At 38.7% G+C, this 22,497-nt stretch overlaps 1 protein-coding gene across 1 annotated transcript in view; it reads right to left on the reverse strand.

Annotated features, from left to right (window-relative positions):
- Positions 1-22,497, reverse strand: part of LOC128656888 (saccharopine dehydrogenase-like oxidoreductase) — a 110,782-nt gene that overhangs the window by 83,350 nt on the left and 4,935 nt on the right. Inside the window, exons 3-4 of the mRNA XM_053711053.1 lie at positions 11,746-11,826; positions 8,051-8,180 (exon numbers count right to left, since the gene is read on the reverse strand). Coding sequence (XP_053567028.1) covers positions 8,051-8,180; positions 11,746-11,826 — 211 coding nt within the window. The remainder of the gene's footprint in view (positions 1-8,050; positions 8,181-11,745; positions 11,827-22,497) is intronic.

Genomic DNA, 22,497 nt, shown 5'->3' on the forward strand with positions numbered 1-22,497 from the left:
GCATTTGGCGGTGAAATGGTGGCATGAAATATACCAAAATGGGCGTAGATCAATACTTTGGGTTGTCTACTACACTACACTAAAGCTAAAATTACCCCAAAAAGCTCCCTACATGCTCCCTTATTAACCCCTTCCCTGCTGTGCATAATACATGCATGGTGCGCAGTGGCATTTAGCGGCCTTCTAATTACCAAAAAGCAACGTCAAAGCCATATATGTCTGCTATTTCTGAACAAAGGGGATTCCAGAGAAAAATTTACAACCATTTATGCCATAATTGCACAAGCTGTTTGTAAATAATTTCAGTGAGAATCCTAAAGTTTGTGAAAAAATTTGTGAAAAAGTGAACAATTTTTTTTATTTGATCGCATTTGGCGGTGAAATGGTGGCATGAAATATACCAAAATGGGCCTAGATCAATACTTTGGGATGTCTTCTAAAAAAAAATATATACATGTCAAGGGATATTCAGGTATTCCTTACAGATATCAGGGTTCCAATGTAACTAGCGCTCATTTTGAAAAAAAGTGGTTTGGAAATAGCAAAGTGCTACTTATATTTATTGCCCTATAACTTGCAAAAAAAAGCAAAGAACGTGCAAACATTGGGTATTTCTAAACTCTGGACAAAATTTAGAAATTATTTAGCATGGGTGTTTTTTGGTGGTTGTAGATATGTAACAGATTTTGGGGGACAAAGTTAGAAAAAGTGTGTTTTTTTCCATTTTTTCCTCATATTTTATATTTTCTTTTATAGTAAATGATAAGATATGATGAAAATAATGGTATCTTTAGAAAGTCCATTTAATGGCGAGAAAAACGGTATATAATATGTGTGGGTACAGTAAAAGAGTAAGAGGAAAATTACAGCTAAACACAAACACTGCAAAAATGTAAAAATAGCCTTGGTCCCAAATGGACAGAAAATGGAAAAGTGCTGTGGTCATTAAGGGGTTAAAATGCTAGTAGACTCTTGAAACAGCTATAGCTTTTAATTGATACATTTTTTGATTATACATGTATATTGCAAAATTCACTTTCACTCTGGCTGGAATGTCACTTTAAGAGGATTATGAAATCCAATAGTTTCTTTCACGATTCAGATGGTTCATGCAATTTAAAACAATTTTTCTCATTTATGTTTATTATCAATGTTTCATCATTCTCTTGGTATCTTTTGTTGAAAAGCAGGGACATATGCTTAGGAGCTGGACAATTTCTGGAGCACTTTATGGCAGCAGTTTTGCAAGAATGTTATCCATTTGCAAGAGCACTAGATGACAGCACTATTTCCTGCCATATAGTGTTCCAGATGCCTACCTAGCTATCTCTTCAACAAAGAATATCATGGGAATAAAGCGAATTTGGAAACTTGTTTTAAATTGTAATCTGTCTGAATCACAAAATAATTTTTTTGAGTTTCATATCCCTTTAACTGTCCCTCAGTGGTCATTGTCTTTTCCTGCTGCAAACATGAACAATAATATATAAGAAACCTTATAACAAATGCATAGATACAGTTGTATGTATGTTTGTAAAATGACAAAACAAAGCTTTTACAAATTATATACAGTATGTATATTTTATTTTAATAAAGATGGCAAGAACATTCATGAAACTACTTTTTAGGTTGTTATCAATAAACACATTTGAAATCATAGCAAATTATATAACTATTCATGTTGTGCAGAGTTTTGCAGCTTCTAAATTAAATTAGCATTTTGAAAAGAAAATGTATGCTTACCTGATAAATTTGTTTCTTTTTAGACACGATGAGTCCACGGATTTCATCCTTACTTGTGGGATTACGCCTCCTGGTCAGCAGGAGGAGGCAAAGAGCACCACAGCAGAGCTGTATATATATAGCCCCTCCCTTCCCTCCCACTCCAGTCATTCGACCGAAGTTAGGAAGAGAAAGGAAAAGCCAAGGTGCAGAGGTGTCTGAAGTTTACAAAAATTAATAACCTGTCTCATAGAACAGGGCAGGCCGTGAACTCATCGTGTCTAAAAAGAAACAAATTTATCAGGTAAGCATTCATTTTCTTTTCTTTTTAAAGACACAATGAGTCCACGGATTTCATCCTTACTTGTGGGATACAATACCAAAGCTAGAGTACCCAGATGAAAAGGGAGGGACAAGACAGGGAACCTAAACGGAAGGCACCACTGCTTGAAGAACCTTTCTCCCAAAAAACAGTCTCAGCCAAAGCAAAGATATCAAATTTGTAAATTTCAGAAAAAGTTTGAAGAGAAGACCAACGAGCAGCCTTGCAAATCTGCTCAACTGAAGCATTATTTTTGAATGTCCATGAGGAAACAGCTCTGGTGGAATGAGCCGTAACTCTTTCAGGAGGCTGCTGTCCAGCAATCTCATATGCAAAAATGGATGATACTCCTCAACCAAAAGGAAAGAGGGAGCCGTAGCTTTCTGACCCTTACGTTCTCTAGAAAAAATGTCAAACAGAGAAGACGATAGTCCTTAGTCGCTTGTAAATAAAAAATTTAAAACACGGACTACGTCCAAAATGTGCAGAAGACATTCCTTCTGAGAAGAAAGATTAGGACACAAGGAAGGAACAACAATCTCCTAATTAATGTTCTTGTCTGAAACAACCTTAGGAAGAAAACCAAGTTTAGTACATAACACCACCTTATCCGAATGAAAAATAAGGTAAGGCGAATTATATTGTAATGCCAAAAGCTCAGACACTCTTCGAGTAGAAGAAATGGCAACAAGAAAGAAAACTTCCCAAGATAACAACTTAATATCTATGGAATGCATAGGTTCAACAGAACCCCTTGAAAAGCTTTAAAATCTAAATTCAAACTCCATGGAGGAGCAATTGGTGTAAACACAGGCCTGACTCTAATTAGAGCCTGACAAAAGGATTGAACATCTGGGACATCTGCCAGATGCTTGTGTAACAAAATAGAAAAGGCAGCAATCTAACCCTTTAGGGAACTCGCTAATAAACCCTTCTCCAAGTCTTTTTTCTAGAAAGAACAAAATCCTGGGAATCCTAACTGTACTCCATGAGTAACCCACAGATTCACACCAATAAAGATATTTATGCCCTATCTTATGGTAAATCTTCCTAGTTACAGGCTTACATGCCTGAATTAAGGTATCTATGACTGAATCAGAGAAACCTCGCTTGTATAGGATCAAGCGTCCAATCTCCAAGTAATCAGCTTCAGAAAAACTAGATTTGGGTGAAAGAAGGGACCCTCAACGGAAGTGTCCAAGGCTGCAGAGATGACATGTCCACCAGATAGGCATACCAAATCCTGCGAGGCCACGCAGAAGCGAGGAAGATCACCGACGCCTTCTCCTATTTGATTTGAACAATCACCCGGGAAAGAAAACGCAAATGGGGGAAATAGATATTCTAGGCTGAAGGACCAAAGAACTGCCAAGGCAGCTATCAGTTCAGACTGGGGGCCCTGGACCTGGACCTGTATCCCAAAAGCCTGGCATTCTGATAAGATGCCATGAGATCCAACTCCAGCCAACCCCATTTGAAAATCAAGTTGGAGAATACTCCTGGATGGAGTTCCCACTCTCCCAAATGAAAAGTCTGTCTACTAAGAAAATCTGTTTCCCAAGTGTCCACCCTTGGGATATGAATCGCTGACAGATAGCAAGAATGAAACTGGGCCGAAGCCAACTGAGGCCAGACCAGAAGAGCCTTGAAGCTCGATCTCAGATGCAGGAAGTCTAAATAGATATTCTAGGCTGAAGGACCAAAGAACTGCGAAGGCAGCTATCAGTTCAGACTGGGGGCCCTGGACCTGGACCCGTATCCCAAAAGCCTGGCATTCTGACAAGATGCCATGAGATCCAACTCCAGCCAACCCCATTTGAAAATCAAGTTGGAGAATACTCCTGGATGGAGTTCCCACTCTCCCAAATGAAAAGTCTGTCTACTCAGAAAATCTGTTTCCCAAGTGTCCACCCTTGGGATATGAATCGCTGACAGATAGCAAGAATGAAACTGGGCCGAAGCCAACTGAGGCCAGACCAGAAGAGCCTTGAAGCTCGATCTCAGATGCAGGAAGTCTATAAAAAGAACAGACTCCGCCGAAGTCCACACTCTGCTAAATTATGTTCCCTGAGATAGGTGATCCAGAGACAACCTACCATAGAAGAGAGTCCCCTGTCTGAGAAGACAAGTCTGCATAGTCTCTGTTCCAATGCCTGAGTATGCTTAACTGCATAGGTCTGAGGTGGAACGAACAGACGAAATTTTAAGGGACACAAGGCGCTGCTCGTTTTATTAACCTTGAAAGGATAAAAGGTTGAGTGGACCTCAGCAGGGATTGAACCTGCAACCCTTGGGTTGTTACAGAACTCAGCCACAGTGCCTTAGCATGCTGAGCTATCTGTCCGGCTATTGTCCATTTCTGTCACCATCAGCCCGATTACCTCTATGTACTGAGCCACTGAAGGCCGAGAAGTGGACTGAAGGAATAGACCAGTATTGATATGGAATTTGTCATGATTCCCAAGAAAGCTACCCTTGTGCCTGGGAATAAGGAACACTTTTCCAAAGTCACCTTCCACCCGTGAGCTCACGGGAAGTATAACACCATGTCCGTGTAAATCTTGCTTGCTGTAAGGATGACGCCTGGAGTAGCATATCAGCCAGATAGGGCGTCATTGCAATGCCCTGTAACTGAAGCACTGCCAACAGCGATCCCAGAGCCTCCATCCATAAGAACTTGGAACTGTGGCAAGACCTAAAGGAAGAACCACGAACAGGAAGTGTTTGTCCAGAAAGGCAAACCCTAGAACTTGAGAAGATTCTCGAGAACGGCACATGAAGGCACAGTTGTCATAAATTGACCCTCTAGGATCAAGGGAGGAATGGAACAAATTAATAGTTTCCATCTTGAAGGACAGTACACTTCTTAAAAAATGGTCTGAAGATTCTCCTTTTCCGGGAACCACAACCCGATCTGTAACCCCAGATCCTGTAACAGTATTAGAACTGGAACAATCACTCCCAGGTCTGAGAGGTCTCCTACGCCGTGTAAGGATGTCTCTCCTTTTGTCTGATCTTCAGACAGACAATCTTGAAAGCAGAAACTTCCTCTGAGAGGAAAACATTTGAGCTTGAAACCGGAAAGTTAGCCCCCTACAAGATCCAATCGCGGACCGGGGCCTGTTCTCCATGCTGTCTTTGATTCAACAGCAGGCTATGTGGTTTTTTTTTGGTTTTTTTAATTTTCGTCAAGCCAGGTCCCAACAATGTCTGCTCCTGGCAAAGAATCACCAAAATCTTAGTTTTAGAACATATATCCGTAAAACAAGGCTCTAACCATAAGGTTCCAAGAGCTGGAACAGAGCCACCTATGCTCCCAGTTTGATAAATGGAAGGGAAGAAATTGAAATAAAGGAATTAGCCAATGTGAAAGCTTTATCCAGTCCTGGATTATATCCAGGGAAGCCACTGACTAATAGCATCAAACAACGCATCAAACCAATATGCCGTCACACCAGTGACAGTAGTAAAGTACACAGATGGTTGCCATTGTAAACCCTGGTGTGTCTCCCATTACTAATTTTTTTTTTCATAGGACTATCCTCTAAGGGTATAGAAGTTCTCGTAGTGAAGTTGAAACTACACCTTCCCCCCCTAAGGAATGTCGTCCAGCCTCCTTAGCTGAGTCGACTATGGGAAACAGTCTTGTAAATATAGGGAATGCCTAAGGTACCATTCCATCTGAAACTGAGATTCTCAGTAACATGGAGGAACCTATCAGAATAGCAATTCCTCTAGCAATGCTTCCGTGGAAAAATATAGAATGCATCATAACCCCGAGTGGAATGTGAAGAAACGCAGGGCACTGCATGTGGGCCATAAAATTTCGATGGAAACTATAGGAGAAATTTGTGACCATTGTTAACAGACTCCCAAACAGCAATCGCCATAGAGGGAGTAGATTCAAAAAGAGAAAATAAATTTGAATAAAGTTAAATACATTTTTCACATAGGAAACAATACTGTGCCCTTAAATCTGAAAAGTAACTATTCTTATGTGCGTTTGTTTCATCCTCAGTCACAAGGGATGAATGAACAAATAAGCAGCTGAAATTGTCACAAAGGATGAATTAACAAATAAACAGCCACAATTCTTTTAATAAAATTCACACAGAAATTTTTTTACTGTCTCTTTAAATTTTAAAAGAACACCTTATTTTCTGTTGTGCATAAACAATCCAATAAGAATATTAATATTGCTGAAATAGACATCGCTATGCACATCAGAAGCAATGTCTTTACAAGGAACCGCAGAGCACTGCCTGTGGGTCACAAATTATTTTGGACACTATAGGAGAAAATTGTGGCATGGATTGACCGAAGTCACCAGACTCCTAACAGCCATCGCTTTAGGAGGAGTATTTATAATAAAAATTAACACATAAAAAGATGTTACTGTCTCTTTAAATTTTAAAGTAACTATCTTTTGTGTGCTTCTGTTCCATACTAAGTCACACCGGGTGACTTGAACAAAATAACAGAAATTCAGATAAAAAGAAATGTTAAAAGCAACATTATTTTTGTTAGTGCTTCTCACAGTAAATTTCAAACCGTCACCTTTCTATTATGTGTGCAGGATTGAAATTAAAATAGTAAGCCTACATTTGTCAAAATTACAAATACAATCAGAAACTGCAATTTGAAACCATTTAATATTCCTTAAGTCTGATACCGTGCATCACAGTGCTAACAGCACCTGCATGAGCAATAAACATCACTAAATAGTTTTGTGAAAAAAAACTCTACCCTCCGGAATCGTAATGGAGGTGTAGAGCGCAATATCGACATAGCTCAGCCCCTCGTGGGCGTGACAGGACTCCATCTCCCGGCACCCTGAATGAAAGTGCCCTGAGACATACCAATTGAGCCCAAAAACGGCGCGAAAGTAACTCCGCCCCTCATGGGCGTGACAGGACTCCATCTCCCGGCACCTTGATTGACTGTGACCTGAGACCTAACAAATGAGCCCAAAAACGGCACGAAAGCAACTCCGCCCATCGTGGGCCTCAGTGTTCAACTCCCGGTCGCCATTAGGATCCTTATAGATCAAACACCGGGAGACAGACTAACAGTATCAAATAACGTAAATTGGAGTCAAGTATGCTACCGCATGTCAGGTAGCACAAGCGCCCAAAGGAGTAAACCAAAAACACTGCTTTCTGATACTTGTCCCCAGAAAATAAAAGTTAGCCCTCTCCCAGTCTGCATATTTAATGTTAAGACCGCCGGGAGTAAAATAACACTGTTAGCCATCCAGTCCGAGTGTCTGTATAACCTAGCTCTTCCTCAAGAAGAGACCACAGTCCCAGCACAATAAAAAATCCATCTAATCTTATGCCCTTAATATGTGTTGGTCAGAAAAGTAGTGCTCACTTTCTTCTGAGAGAATGTATGTCCCCAGAAATAATAAAGTTAGCACTTACCTTGAATGCTGTGCGACAGCATGGCAGTCCAGCAGGTTTTCAGAGGTCCTCTCCCTCCCATAGCACTGTGGACTAAGATCAGCCTGAGTTAAAAGTGCTTAGGCTATCTGTATTAGGGCAGCAAATATGTATAGGAGGCGCAGTGAGAATTATGTCCCACCAGTTCCTACTGCTTTAAAGCCACCAAATGCTCTACTGTAGAGACTGATCAGGTCTAGGCTACACCCTAGAACAAAGTAACACTCTCTGGCACTACTTTAAAAATAATAAAACTCTTGATTGAAGAATCTTTACTAACACCTCACTTTGCCATCTCCTACTTACAGGCAAAGAGAATGATTGGAGTGGGAGGGAAGGGAGGAGCTATATATACAGCTCTGCTGTGGTGCTCTGACCAGGAGGCGTAATCCCACAAGGATGAAATCCGTGGACTCATCGTGTCTTTAAAAAGAAATGTTTTTAGTTTTGTACACCGGAAGTTCTAATTATCTAGACATTTGTTCATGGTGACTGTTTGTATTCATCATTAGTAAATAGTCGCATCATTTAAAAATCAATATTGTCCAATTTTCATTTTGTATACCTTTTAAGCTGTTTCTGGTGAATAAAACACCTAAATCTGCTGGAATTGAGTCAAAACCACTGCTGCCAACAACATATACCCCCTTTTCCGCAGCTTGACTGTCATACTTGAAATACATTCCTTCAAGAAACTAAAGAAATAAAAAAAAGTTTATTATCTTAGATTAATAGAATTCACCAGTCAAAAGGGAGGCTACTAAAGCAAAACTGAGTATTTAATGTTCTTAAAAAAGGGACACTGTAGTAAAAAAAAAAAAGTTTTTTTTTTTTTTTAATCAGCCATAGAAAAGATTAAACATCCTGACTTTGCCACAAAAAAAGGATAAATCAAAAGGGACATAAAACAGGTTGAGATCTGTGCATATCCTAAAAGGGCTAATTAAAAGTTTGCATAAAAAAAACAGAATTTATGCCTACCTGATAAATTACTTTCTCCAACGGTGTGTCCGGTCCACGGCGTCATCCTTACTTGTGGGATATTCTCTTCCCCAACAGGAAATGGCAAAGAGCCCAGCAAAGCTGGTCACATGATCCCTCCTAGGCTCCGCCTACCCCAGTCATTCGACCGACGTAAAGGAGGAATATGCATAGGAGAAATCATATGATACCGTGGTGACTGTAGTTAGAGAAAATAATTCATCAGACCTGATTAAAAAACCAGGGCGGGCCGTGGACCGGACACACCGTTGGAGAAAGTAATTTATCAGGTAAGCATAAATTCTGTTTTCTCCAACATAGGTGTGTCCGGTCCACGGCGTCATCCTTACTTGTGGGAACCAATACCAAAGCTTTAGGACACGGATGATGGGAGGGAGCAAATCAGGTCACCTAGATGGAAGGCACCACGGTTTGCAAAACCTTTCTCCCAAAAATAGCCTCCGAAGAAGCAAAAGTATCAAATTTGTAAAATTTGGTAAAAGTGTGCAGTGAAGACCAAGTCGCTGCCTTACATATCTGATCAACAGAAGCCTCGTTCTTGAAGGCCCATGTGGAAGCCACAGCCCTAGTGGAGTGAGCTGTGATTCTTTCAGGAGGCTGCCGTCTGGCAGTCTCATAAGCCAATCGGATGATGCTTTTAAGCCAAAAAGAGAGAGAGGTAGAAGTTGCTTTTTGACCTCTCCTTTTACCAGAATAAACAACAAACAAAGAAGATGTTTGTCTGAAATCCTTTGTAGCCTCTAAATAGAATTTTAGAGCACGAACTACATCCAAATTGTGCAACAAACGTTCCTTCTTTGAAACTGGATTCGGACACAAAGAAGGCACAACTATCTCCTGGTTAATATTTTTGTTAGAAACAACTTTCGGAAGAAAACCAGGTTTAGTACGCAAAACCACCTTATCTGCATGGAACACCAGATAAGGAGGAGAACACTGCAGAGCAGATAACTCTGAAACTCTTCTAGCAGAAGAAATTGCAACCAAAAACAAAACTTTCCAAGATAGTAACTTAATATCTACGGAATGTAAGGGTTCAAACGGAACCCCTTGAAGAACTGAAAGAACTAAATTGAGACTCCAAGGAGGAGTCAAAGGTTTGTAAACAGGCTTGATTCTAACCAGAGCCTGAACAAAAACTTGAATATCTGGCACAGCCGCCAGCTTTTTGTGAAGTAAAACAGATAAAGCAGAAATCTGTCCCTTCAAAGAACTTGCAGATAATCCTTTCTCCAAAAAACTCTTAGCCATCTCCGTGGAGATGTTGCCTGTGCAACGGCAAAGAGAATGACTGGGGTAGGCGGAGCCTAGGAGGGATCATGTGACCAGCTTTGCTGGGCTCTTTGCCATTTCCTGTTGGGGAAGAGAATATCCCACAAGTAAGGATGACGCCGTGGACCGGACACACCTATGTTGGAGAAAATAGTTTAAAAATTGCTGGCAAGAATAAAAATAGTTTTCAAAAATAAGCAAAATTAATTACATAGCTAAGCAGCCTGAAGCAGCCAACTCCACCCACCGTTATCAGTGTTTTGACACAGGCACTGTATTTCAACTGAGTTCACAGCTTCTAGGCATGCTCCAGCAGATAATCCCTATTTACATTCTACCAAAAGAACAATAGATCTAGATACAGCCATAGAAGGAAATGTGTGGGGGGGAGTTAGAGCTTTACAGTTCAGAAACTAAAAAGAAAGGGTTAAGGAGAAGCACTGCAGTATAAATGTGCAGGTAAAGTACGTTATATTTTGTCTCTATCACAACTTGTTTTATGTCCCTTTAAACTTAAGCTAAAGAACCAGTATTATCTGTGCATTTTCCACTAGTGTTCATTGGCTTATATGTACTTCCTACTCATATTCAAAGAGCAGGAAGTGCCTATCAACCAATGCACAATAGTGGGAGGTACCTAGCAAAAAGTAAACAACTGATACTGTTGCATTAGTTTCAATATAAAATGTGTGATGCATCTTTAACTTTTTTGTAGGGAAATAAAAAAAAAAAAACATAAGACAGTGCTAGTTCTTGTGTGCCATATAGATAGCATTGTGCTCATGAGAACGATAACTGGTGTACAAGAACCAGCACTGACTAAAATGCAAGATTGTAAATAGGACTGAGGTAAGGGGCAGTCTGCAAAGCCTTCAATACAAAATTATCATAGAGGTAAAAAGTATAATATAACAGTGTTGGTTATACAAAACTGGAGAAACTATTTTCAAGTAGACTGTCCCTTTAATATAAAAAGAAACTGGGTTATTTAAAGTGAAAGTAAATCCTAGCATTATACAAAATGCTAGGATTGAGTTTTAAAACAACTAAAGGGGACTTTCATTCATAAAGTATAAGATACTTCATGTAGAAAGCTCCTTTATTTGTTTTAACCGATCGCCGTTTTTAGCTGCTACAGCAGCCCACAGTTAAAAACTATTTTTGCTAAGAGGTGACGTTTTCACCTCTTAGACAAAATCCAGCTCCCATGGGCGCCAAGCCCAATTTACCACATGGCTATTAGCTAAGAGGTTAAAACGTCACCTCTTAGCAAAAATTGTTTTTAACTGTGGGCTGCTGTAGCAGCTAAAAATGGTGATTGGTTGAAACTAATAAAGGAGCTTTCTACATGAAGCATCTTATACTTCATGAATGAAAGTCCCATTTATTTGTTTCAATAGTCAATCCTAGCGTTTGTAAAACGCTAGGATTTACTTTCACCGTAACACAATTCATTAAAATAAAATGATATATTTCTTACACAAACACATTGCATCATAACCTCTGCTGCTGTAGCTTGAGTCAAAAACTGTTCAAATAAAAATAAAATTGAAAGACTCATACAAAAAAAAAATACACATCTGCTAAACTGTCAGCAACACTGTATAGTTAACATTTAAAGGAGAGACAGAGAGAGATTCCAATACTAATTTTAGGAAAAAGACTAATTTCTTATTGGTGGTAACTTTTTTTATTTTATTTCTTAAACAGCGCAGCTTTTTAAATAACATCATAAAAAAAACATCTTTAGAGAGAGTTTGGATTAGTAAAAACAAAAAGAAAAGCTAAAAATGATGCTGTCCGTCAACCTACAAGCACCTTATTACATAAAGTCATGCCCCTTTAAAGTCAATTTAACTGACATAGGCATGTAAATTAATCATTTTAAAAGTGTTTTTTTTAAAAAAAAAACATAAGCAGAACCTTTAGGTAACAGGGAATTAATATTCGCCAAGTACTTATACAGAAAATGATAATCATACTTACTTGAGGCTCTCCACTGATGTCAACAAAGTGTGCTCCATTTTCCACGCATGCCTTTACAACAGGTTCCCCGAAAAATCTGTACTGTAATTAACAGAAACAACTCTTTATGTCAAGAAATATATTGTAGGGTCATCAGAAAGTAGTTATGAACTTCAAGGTAACCGTATACCTTTATCAAGTATGTCATTCAGCATAACCAACTTTTTCATAAGGTGAACATAACGTGAAAATATTTTTATCACTGGATAGCATTTAAATTCGGACTGCTAATGGTACTTTGCCTACTGTACCAAGAGAGGGGGGGGAGATATATATATATATATATATATATATATAGATATATATAGATATATATATATATATATATATATATATATATATATATATATATATATATATATATATATATATATATATATATATATCTTAGTTATAGGTGTGTAATGAGATATTCCATGTAATATGCTGAAATATATGGTGTGTAAATTCACTAAAACCTAGGTAACATACATGAAGAACATAAGATGTATTTATTTTCAAATCTCCTTTCTTGCTTTTCAGTAACATGTAACTTGAGTCAAAATGATAGACATGTGCAAGGTTTAGGCAGAAAAACGTATATAATAAGCGGGAAGTGTCATTTAGTATCTATATAAACTCAATTGTGTTGTGCACTGGAGTGGGGACCTATAACCTTTTTGTAAATATTTGCTATGCATATCTTAAAATAGATCCGTTTTGGTTGCCTTTAGTAAACCTTAAAACACAGAGGAGGTGTCAAAAATCTAATATAAATACTTCTACCACAATAAAATATATATATATATATATATATATATATATATATATATATATATATATATATATATATATATATATATATATATATATATAATACTGAATTAGAAAAAAGGTATGATAATTAAATTACATTCAAAAAATAAATGAAATGCACTTTGTTTAAAGGTATAAGAAAACCAAGTTTTTTTTTTCATGATTCAGATAGAGCATATAATTTGAAACAACTTTCTAATTTACATCCATTATCACATTTTCTTTGTTCTCTTGCAATATTTTGTTGAAAAGCAGACGTAAGCTCAGGAGCGTGCATGTGTCTGAAGCCCTATATAGCAGCATTTTTGCAACAATTATATTGATTTGCAAGAGCACTAGATGACTATTTCCTGTCATGTAGTGCTATTGAAAACTACCTAGGTAGCTTTTCAATAAAGAATACCATGCGAACAAAGCAAAATTTGATAATAGAAGTAAGCTGGTAACTTGTTTAAAATTCTATGCTCGGTCTGAATCGTAAAATAAATTTGGGGTGGGGGGTTCATATCCTTTTAACCCAAACAAAGGGTTTTTAAAAAAGTATTCTGCTAGTAGGGAAACCACTCCCAAATTATAAAAAAAAAAAAAAAAAAAAAAAAAAAAAAAAAAAAAATCCTGCAGGTCAAGAATAAATATTCTGTTTTAATTATTAGCACAGATTTGAAATTAGAATTGAACCTTAGCCAGGATTATGTAACACGTGAAACTGAAATACTAGAACTTTGCCCTACAAAGCACAGTCACCATAAAGCTGATTAGAGCTGGTGAGTGAACGATAAGAGAGTTCAGTCTGCTTTTGAGCAATACTAAGTCACTGAGTTCTGATGCACAAAGATCATATTTAAACATTTCACACACGGCAATGCTCAAATTAACACAGGACATGGTGCAGAGTCCCGCTAGACGCAGCAACAGAAGACTTTCTTTCAATACAATGGGCTATTTTATTATTTAGTAACTGAAGATATATTATTTATTCATAAAGAGCAGGAAAAAAACAAACAAACAACAATACTGATTTGAAAATGTAAGGTTGCTAGACTGTTGCATGTTTCTCAGATGCAGTTAACTTTGCATGAACCAATTTCTTTGTAACTTAGTGTTGTGAACACCCTCTGGAAATGCTGACATTTAAAATAAAATTGTTAAAGGGACACTGAACCCAAATTTTTTTCTTTCACAATTCAGACAGTATGCAATTTTAAGTAACTTTCTAATTTACTCCTATTATCAATTTTTCTTTGTTCTCATGTTATCTTGATTGAAAAAGCAGTAATAAAAGGTTAGGAGCCGGCCCATTTTTAGTTCAGCACCTTGGTAGAGCTTGCTGATTGGTTTGCTACATTTAGCCACAAATCAGCAAGTGCTATCCAGGTGCTGAAGAAAAAATAGTCCGGCTCTAAAGCTTAAAATACTGCTTTTTCAAATCAAGATAGCATGAGAACAAAGAAAAATTGATAATAGGAGTAAATTATAAAGATGCTTAAAATCTCATGCTCTATCTGAATCATGAAAGAAAGAAAATTGGGTTTAGTATCCCTTTAACCCCTTAATGACCGAGGACGTGCAGGGTACGTCCTCAAAAAAAAGGCAGTTAATGCCTGAGGACGTACCCTGCACGTCCTCGGTGTGGAAAGCAGCTGGAAGCGATCTTGCTCGCTTCCAGCTGCTTTCCGGTTATTGCAGTGATGCCTCGATATGGAGGCATCCTGCAATAACCTTACACGGCCATCCGATGCAGAGAGAGCCACTCTGTGGCCCTCTCTGCACCGGACATCGATGGCCGGTATCGTTGGTGGGTGGGAGCCGACTTGGGAGGCGGGTGGGCGGCCATCGGTGTTCCCTGTGTCGTCAAGGGGGGCGGGATCGGGGGCGGGCCGTTAGGGGGCGCGCACGGGCGCGCGCGCGTGCACGGAGGGTGGCGGGCGGGCGCGTGCACGGGGCGGGAGCGGGTGGGAACCGCTACACTATGGAAAAAATTTTTGGTAACAAATGGCCAAATCTTGTTTGTGCAAAAGCACAAAAAGAGATCATGGAGGGGTGGGGGGTTGGTTTTGTGTGGGGGGAAGCTACACTGCAGAAAAATTTAATAAAAACTAAAAAAAAAACATTTTTTCTGCTAAACTGGGTACTGGCAGACAGCTGCCAGTACCCAAAATGGCGCAGATTAAGTTAGAGTGGGAGGGTTATAGAGCTGTTTGGGGGGGATCAGTGAGGTTGGGGGCTAAGGGGGGGATAGTACACAGCAGCATATGTAAATATGCTTTTAAAAAACAAAACAAAAAAAAAACATAGCTTTTATTTTAGTACTGGCAGACTTTCTGCCAGTACTTAAGATGGCGGGGACAATTGTGGAGTGGGGGAGGGAAGAGAGCTGTTTGGGAGGGATCAGGGGGTCTGATGTTTCAGGTGGGAGGCTGAGCTCTACACTAAATGTGATATTAACCCTGCAAGCTCCCTACAAGCTACCTAATTAACCCCTTCACTGCTAGCCATAATACACGTGTGATGCGCAGCGGCATTTAGCGGCCTTCTAAATACCAAAAAGCAACGCCAAAGCCATATATGTCTGCTATTTCTGAACAAAGGGGATCCCAGAGAAGCATTTACAACCATTTGTGCCATAACTGCACAAGCTGTTTGTAAATGATTTCAGTGAGAAACCTAAAATTGTGAAAAATTTAACGTTTTTTTTAATTTGATCGCATTTGGCGGTGAAATGGTGGCATGAAATATACCAAAATGGGCCTAGATCAATACTTGGGGTTGTCTACTACACTACACTAAAGCTAAAATTACCCCAAAAAGCTCCCTACATGCTCCCTAATTAACCCCTTCACTGCTGGGCATAATACACGTGTGGTGCGCAGTGGCATTTAGTGGCATTCTAATTACCAAAAAGCAACACCAAAGCCATATAAGTCTGCTATTTCTGAACAAAGGGGATCCCAGAGAAGAATTTACAACCATTTATGCCATAATTGCACAAGCTGTTTGTAAATAATTTCAGTGAGAAACCTAAAGTTTGTGAAAAAATTTGTGAAAAAGTGAACAATTTTTTTTGTTTTAACGCATTTGGCGGTGAAATGGTGGCATGAAATATACCAAAATGGGCCTAGATCAATACTTTGGGTTGTCTACTAAATAAAAATATATACATGTCAATGGATATTCAGAGATTCCTGAAAGATATCAGGGTTCTAATGTAACTAGCGCTAATTTTGAAAAAAAGGGGTTTGGAAATAGCAAAGTGCTACTTGTATTTATGGCCCTATAACTTGCAAAAAAAGTAAAGAACATGTAAACATTGGGTATTTCTAAACTCAGGACAAAATTTAGAAACTATTTAGCATAGGTGTTTTTTGGTGGTTGTAGATATGTAACAGATTTTGGGGGTCAAAGTTAGAAAAAGTGTATTTTTTTTCAATTTTTCCTCATATTTTATAATTTTTTTTATAGTAAATTATAAGATATGATGAAAATAATGGTATCTTTAGAAAGTCCATTTAATGGCGAGAAAAACGGTATATAATATGTGTGGGTACAGTAAATGAGTAAGAGGAAAATTACAGCTAAACACAAACACTGCAAAAATGTAAAAATAGCCTTGGTCCCAAACGGACAGAAAATGGAAAAGTGCTGCGGTCATTAAGGGGTTAACCCCTTAGTGACCAGAGCACTTTTCCATTTTCTGTCCGTTTGGGACCAAGGCTATTTTTACATTTCTGCGGTGTTTGTGTTTAGCTGAAATTTTCCACTCATTTACTGTACCCACACATATTATATACCGTTTTTCTTGCCATTAAATGGACTTTCTAAAAATACCATTATTTTCATCATATCTTATCATTTACTATAATTTTTTTTATAAAATATGAGGAAAAACTTTGAACCCCAAAATCTGTTACATATCTACAACCACCACAAAACAACCATGCTAAATAGTTTCTAAATTTTGTCCTGAGTTTAGAAATACCCAATGTTTACATCTTCTTTGCTTTTTTTGTAACTTATAGGGCCATAAATACAAGTAGCACTTTGCTATTTTTCAAACCATTTTTTTTCAAAATTAGCGCTAGTTACATTGGGACACTGATATCTTTCAGGAATCCCTGAATATCCCTTGACATGTATATATTTTTATTTAGAAGACATCCCAAAGTATTGATCTAGGCCCATTTTGGTATATTTCATGCCACCATTTCACCGCCAAATGCGATCAAATACAAAAAATCGTTCACTTTTTTACTAATTTTTTCACAAACTTTTGGTTTCTCACTGAAATTATTTACAAACAGCTTGTGCAATTATGGCATAAATGGTTGTAAATTCTTCTCTGGGATCCCCTTTGTTCAGAAATAGCAGACATATATGGCTTTGGCATTGCTTTTTGGTAATTAGAAGGCCGCTAAATGCCACTGCGCACCACACGTGTATTATGCCCAGCAGTGAAGGGGTTAATTAGGGAGCATGTAAGGAGCTTTTTGGGGTATTTTTAGCTTTAGTGTAGTATAGTAGACAACCCCAAGTATTGATCTAGGCCCATTTTGGTATATTTCATGCCACCATTTCACCGCCAAATGCGATCAAATTAAAAAAAAACGTAAAATTTTTCACAATTTTAGGTTTCTCACTGAAATCATTTACAAACAGCTTGTGCAATTATGGCACAAATGGTTGTAAATGCTTCTCTGGGATCCCCTTTGTTCAGAAATAGCAGACATATATGACTTTGGCGTTGCTTTTTGGTAATTAGAATGCTGCTAAATGGCGCTGCGCATCACGCGTGTATTATGGCTAGCAGTGAAGGGCTTAATTAGGTAGCTTGTAGGGAGCTTGCAGGGTTAATTTTAGCTTTAGTGTAGAGATCAGCCTCCCACGTGAAACATCAGACCCCCTGATCCCTCCCAAACATCTCTCTTCCCTCCCCTACCCCACAAATGTCCCGCCATCTTAAGTACTGGCAGAAACTCTGCCAGTACTAAAATAAAAGGAAAATTTGGGCTTTTTTTGTGCATTTTTTTAAGCATATTTACATATGCTTCTGTGTAGGATCCCCCTTAGCCCCCAACCTCACTGATCCCCCACCAAACAGCTCTCTAACCCTCCCCCTCTGACTTAATGTGCGCCATCTTGGGTACTGGCAGCTGTCTGCCAGTACCCATTTTAGTGAAAAATATGTTTTTTTATAAAAAAAATGTCCCTTTTCTGTAGTGTAGCTCCCCCCCCCCCCAATACCAACCCCCCACCCCTTCCAGATCCCTTAGATGCTTTTCAAAAAAAAGTTTATTTAATTTTTTCTTACACTTTACTTGTAACTTTTTTTCTGTAGTGTAGCGGTTCCCACCCGCTCCCGCCCCGTGCACGCGCCCGCCCGCCACCCCCCGTGCACGCGCGCGCCCAAAGGCTCCGCCCCCGATCCCACCCCCCTCCACCTTACAGAGCTCACCGATGGCCGCCCACCCGCCTCCCACCCACCAACGATACCGGCCATCGATGTCCGGTGCAGAGAGGGCCACAGAGTGGCTCTCTCTGCATCGGATGGCCAGAAAGTGTTATTGCAGGATGCCTCGATGTCGAGGCATCACTGCAATAACCGGAAAGCAGCTGGAAGCAAGCAGGATCGCTTCCAGCTGCTTTCCAGACTGAGGACGTGCAGGGTACGTCCTTGGTCGTTAACTGACATTTTTTAGAGGACGTACCCTGCACGTCCTCGGTCGTTAAGGGGTTAAAGGGACACTGAACCCAAAAAAAATTCTTTCATGATTCAGATAGAGCATAAAATTTTAAGCAACTTTCTAATTTACTCCTATTATCAAATTTTCTTCATTCTCTTTGTATCTTTATTTGAAATGCAAGAATGTAAGTTTATATGCCGGCCCATTTTTGTGAACAACCTGGGTTGTCCTTGCTGATTGGTGGATAATTTCATCCACCAATAAAAAAGTGCTGTCCCGAGCCTGAACCAAAACAAAAAAACTTAGATGCTTTCTTTTTCAAATAAAGTTAGCAAGAGAACCAAGAAAAATTGATAGAGTAAATTAAAAAGTTGCTTAAAATTGCATGCTCTATCTGAATCACAAAAGAAAAAATTTGGGTTCAGTGTCCCTTTAAGTATTTCTGGAGTTGTAAAAAAAAAAACTGAAACCCAATTTCTTTCTTTCAGGATTTAAAAGAGCACACACTTTTAAAACAACTTTCCAATTTACTTCTATTAACCAATTTGCTCCATTCTCTTGATATCCGTTGTTGAAAAGCATATCTAAATAGGTTCAATAGCTGCTGATTGGTGGCTGCACATAGATGCCCCATGTGATTGGCTCACCAATGTGCATTGCTATTTCTTCAGCAAAGGATATCTGAATCATGAAACACAATGTTTGGGTTTCAAGTCCCTTTAAATCTAAATAAAAAAAAAAAAAAGGCACAATTCCCTATTTAACATTGAAAATGATTAGCCAAACCTACAGCTAAAAAAAAAATGCACTAATTTTTATAAAATATGGCATGCACACAATTGATTAGCTAGATGCTTTCTTGGTGAAAAAATGAATCACTAAATGATTTTGTAGACTATATTAACAGAAACTATTTACGATTTAGCTTGACAGAATCTTTAGTCAATTTTTGGGTACTACAATTTATAATAATTTAAAAAATAATGTTAAAAGCACTAATCAAACTATTCTATCCTGAAAGGGGTCTTTAACTCTATCCCTGCCAAGAAGTCAAACTGTGAAATTTAAATCCTTAGTGGCCGATTATAATGCGGGCAAATTTTATCCGCTGAGGCAGATCTTGTCCGTCCGACATCGCTAAATACCGACAGCATATGCTGTTGCCATTTAACATTGCACAAGCATTTCTAGTGAAATGCTTGTGCAATGCTGCCCCCTGCAAATTTGCGGCGAATCGGCCGCTAGCAGGGGGTGTCAATCATCCAGATCGTATCTAATCGGGATGATTGCTATCTGCCGCCTCAGAGGTGGTGGACAAGTTAAGGAGCAGCGGTCTTAAGGCCGCTGCTTCTAAACTTTATAGGTTTCCGGCTCACGCAGAAACTGCAGCATGTTAAATCAGCCCCATAGAGATAAACTAGAAGAAAAAGAAAAAAAAAAAAGGGGATTGTAACCATGTCTTCATTGCGAACAGTGTAATTCAATGATTGAAGGGAATATTAAACAAATAATGATAAACTGCATGAAATTAAGAAGATTGTAATAGAGAATTATTGTTAAAGGGACACTGAACCCAAATGATTTCTTTTGTGATTCAGATAGAGCATGCTTTGGTTTGTAAAGCACTTTTATTGCTCTTAAGAAAGACGGCTGGGACCGTTGAAACGCTTTTGCGTTGAGCCAAATAAAGACAAACTTTTTTACTGAATCTGTGATATTGTCTTTTCATATTGGGAAGGAGCCGGTAACCTGCAATATACACTGTGAGTAGATATTTACCTTTGTATGGTGTATTGTCTGATATTTCAGCACCACTATTTTGCACCTAGAGTTATACAACCAAGGAAGGAAAGGAAGATACCAACGACTGATACAAGCTGAACCAGCGCCTCCAGCTAGCACACCTGATATATTCACACAGACCTTGGGAGAGACTGTGGGACGGCTGCGGTTCACAAGAAGGGGAAAGTATTAATACATATTATACATCTGTTTGCATGTCTATCTGAATATACGTTGATAATTTGTTACTGCGTTTGATGTTTTGGTATTCAAATTTGGACAAATATAATGGGCATTACTGACAGTTGTGTTTTAAAAGAAATATATAATGAGATATTGTTTCAGTTACAACTAATATATATTATTATTTTCAGATATGAGTATTTTAACCCTTCAGATAAGTAAACTGATAATAAAGTTTTGTTTTGCTTTTTTAAATCCATAAGGTATTTAAGGGTTACTATAGTAAAGATTTATGTAATTGAACACTAAAGCCAGTTATGTTTAGTATGATTGGGGTGGTATAAGGCAAAAAAAATGCAATTTTACTTCAATAAAAATGTATACATTTTAACAGATGAAAAATAGTGATGTAGCGAATTGTTCGCAGGCGAATAGTTCCCGGCGAACATAGCTTGTTCGCGTTCACAACAGCGGGCGAACATATGCAATGTTCGATCCGCCCCCTATTCGTCATCATTGAGTAAACTTTGACCCTGTATCTCACAGTCTGCAGACACATTACAGCCAATCAGCAGCAGACCCTCCCTTCCAGACCCTCCCAGCTCCTGGACAGCAGCCATTTTAGATTCATTTGGAAGCTGCTTTCTTAGTGAGAGGAGGGACAGTGTAGCTGCTGCTGATTTAATAGGGAAATTGATAGCTAGGCTAGTGTATTCAGTGTCCACTACAGTCCTGAAGGACTCATCTGATCTCTGCTGTAAGGACAGCACCCCAAAAAGCCCTTTTTAGGGCTAGAACATCAGTCTGTTTTTTTGTTTTTTTCCCTGTGTAATCTAATTGCAGTTGCCTGCCTGCTAAGCCACTTGCCCAGTGCCACCACTCATATCTGGTGTAACTGTAGTGTAAATTTAAAAAAAAAAAACTTTTTTGACTGTGAAACATCAGTCTGCTAGTGTAATCTAATTGCAGTTGCCTGCCAGCGTGTGTGCCAGGCCCACTTGCCCAGTGCCACCACTCATATCTGGTGTAACAGTAGTGTAAATTTAAAAAAAAAAAACTTTTTTGACTGTGAAACATCAGTCTGCTAGTGTAATCTAATTGCAGTTGCCTGCCTTTTAATAATGCCCTTTATGGATTAAAACCAGACTCTGCATCAACTATGTAATTTTCCGTGGGAGTTTTGCCATGGATCCCCCTCCGGCATGCCACAGTCCAGGTGTTAGTACCCTTGAAACAACTTTTCCATCACTATTGTGGCCAGAAAGAGTCCCTGTGGGTTTTAAAATTCGCCTGCCTATTGAAGTCAATGGCAGTTCGCCCGGTTGCGAACATTTGCGGAAGTTTGCGTTCACCTTTTTGCGAACGGAAAATTTTAAGTTCGCGACATCACTAATGGAAAACTGCTGGACACAACTACAACGTTTACTACTCGCCATACTGCAGCTTTTTTCAGAGCTATTCTTCCAATGTTAATCCTTTAAAAAGGTACTGGTTGCTGAAGCTCTGCATTTTCATATTTAGCGCCTCCATCTTGAATACTCCTGCGCCATGTGATAGAAGTGCTGACCATTCACAGATCAATGATATGGCTTTTTCACAGCTGAATCGGGCACTTCTGGTTAGCACACATAATACCGAGCAAGAACTTTACATATGTGCAGTTTTTACACACAGTGTAAATATTACATAACATATATAATAAAAAGCCACAGGAATAATGTAGAGCAATGCAGCACTGCAAACATGTTAGGCCCTTGCTCTGGATCATGCACACAAACCAGAAGTGCACAATACAGCTGTCAAACAGCCAGCAACATCACAGGTCTGAAAAAATGTGCACCAATTCTGTCACAGGGTGCAAAAATACCTACTCTCCAAGATGGCGGTATCCAGTAGGAAAGACTACACACACAGAAAAATTGTAAAGTCAATAACTAAAAAAAACCAAAACCAGAACACAACTTGCCTGAGTTTAAGTTTTCAATCAAATGTTAAAAAGCATTACATTTTAAAATTAAAATCCAACAGCCCAAGAGAATATATTAATACCATATATTTATTTGGTGAATTTAATTTGGAAAATTCTCTCATGGTAAGCACTAAGGGCTCGATTTATCAAAGCCCTACGGCTGTAAATTCACACAAGAACTTGCTTGCCATAATTTAACAAGTAGCGGTCACCCCAGACCGTCGCTTTCCTAACTTATTTGCCACCTCTAAGTTGGCGAAATTCAATCTCCACGGTCAAGTCCGACCTAGGAGATTGACAGCTCTT

The sequence above is a fragment of the Bombina bombina genome, chromosome 4 (assembly GCF_027579735.1).
Source record: "Bombina bombina isolate aBomBom1 chromosome 4, aBomBom1.pri, whole genome shotgun sequence".
NCBI lineage: Eukaryota > Metazoa > Chordata > Amphibia > Anura > Bombinatoridae > Bombina > Bombina bombina.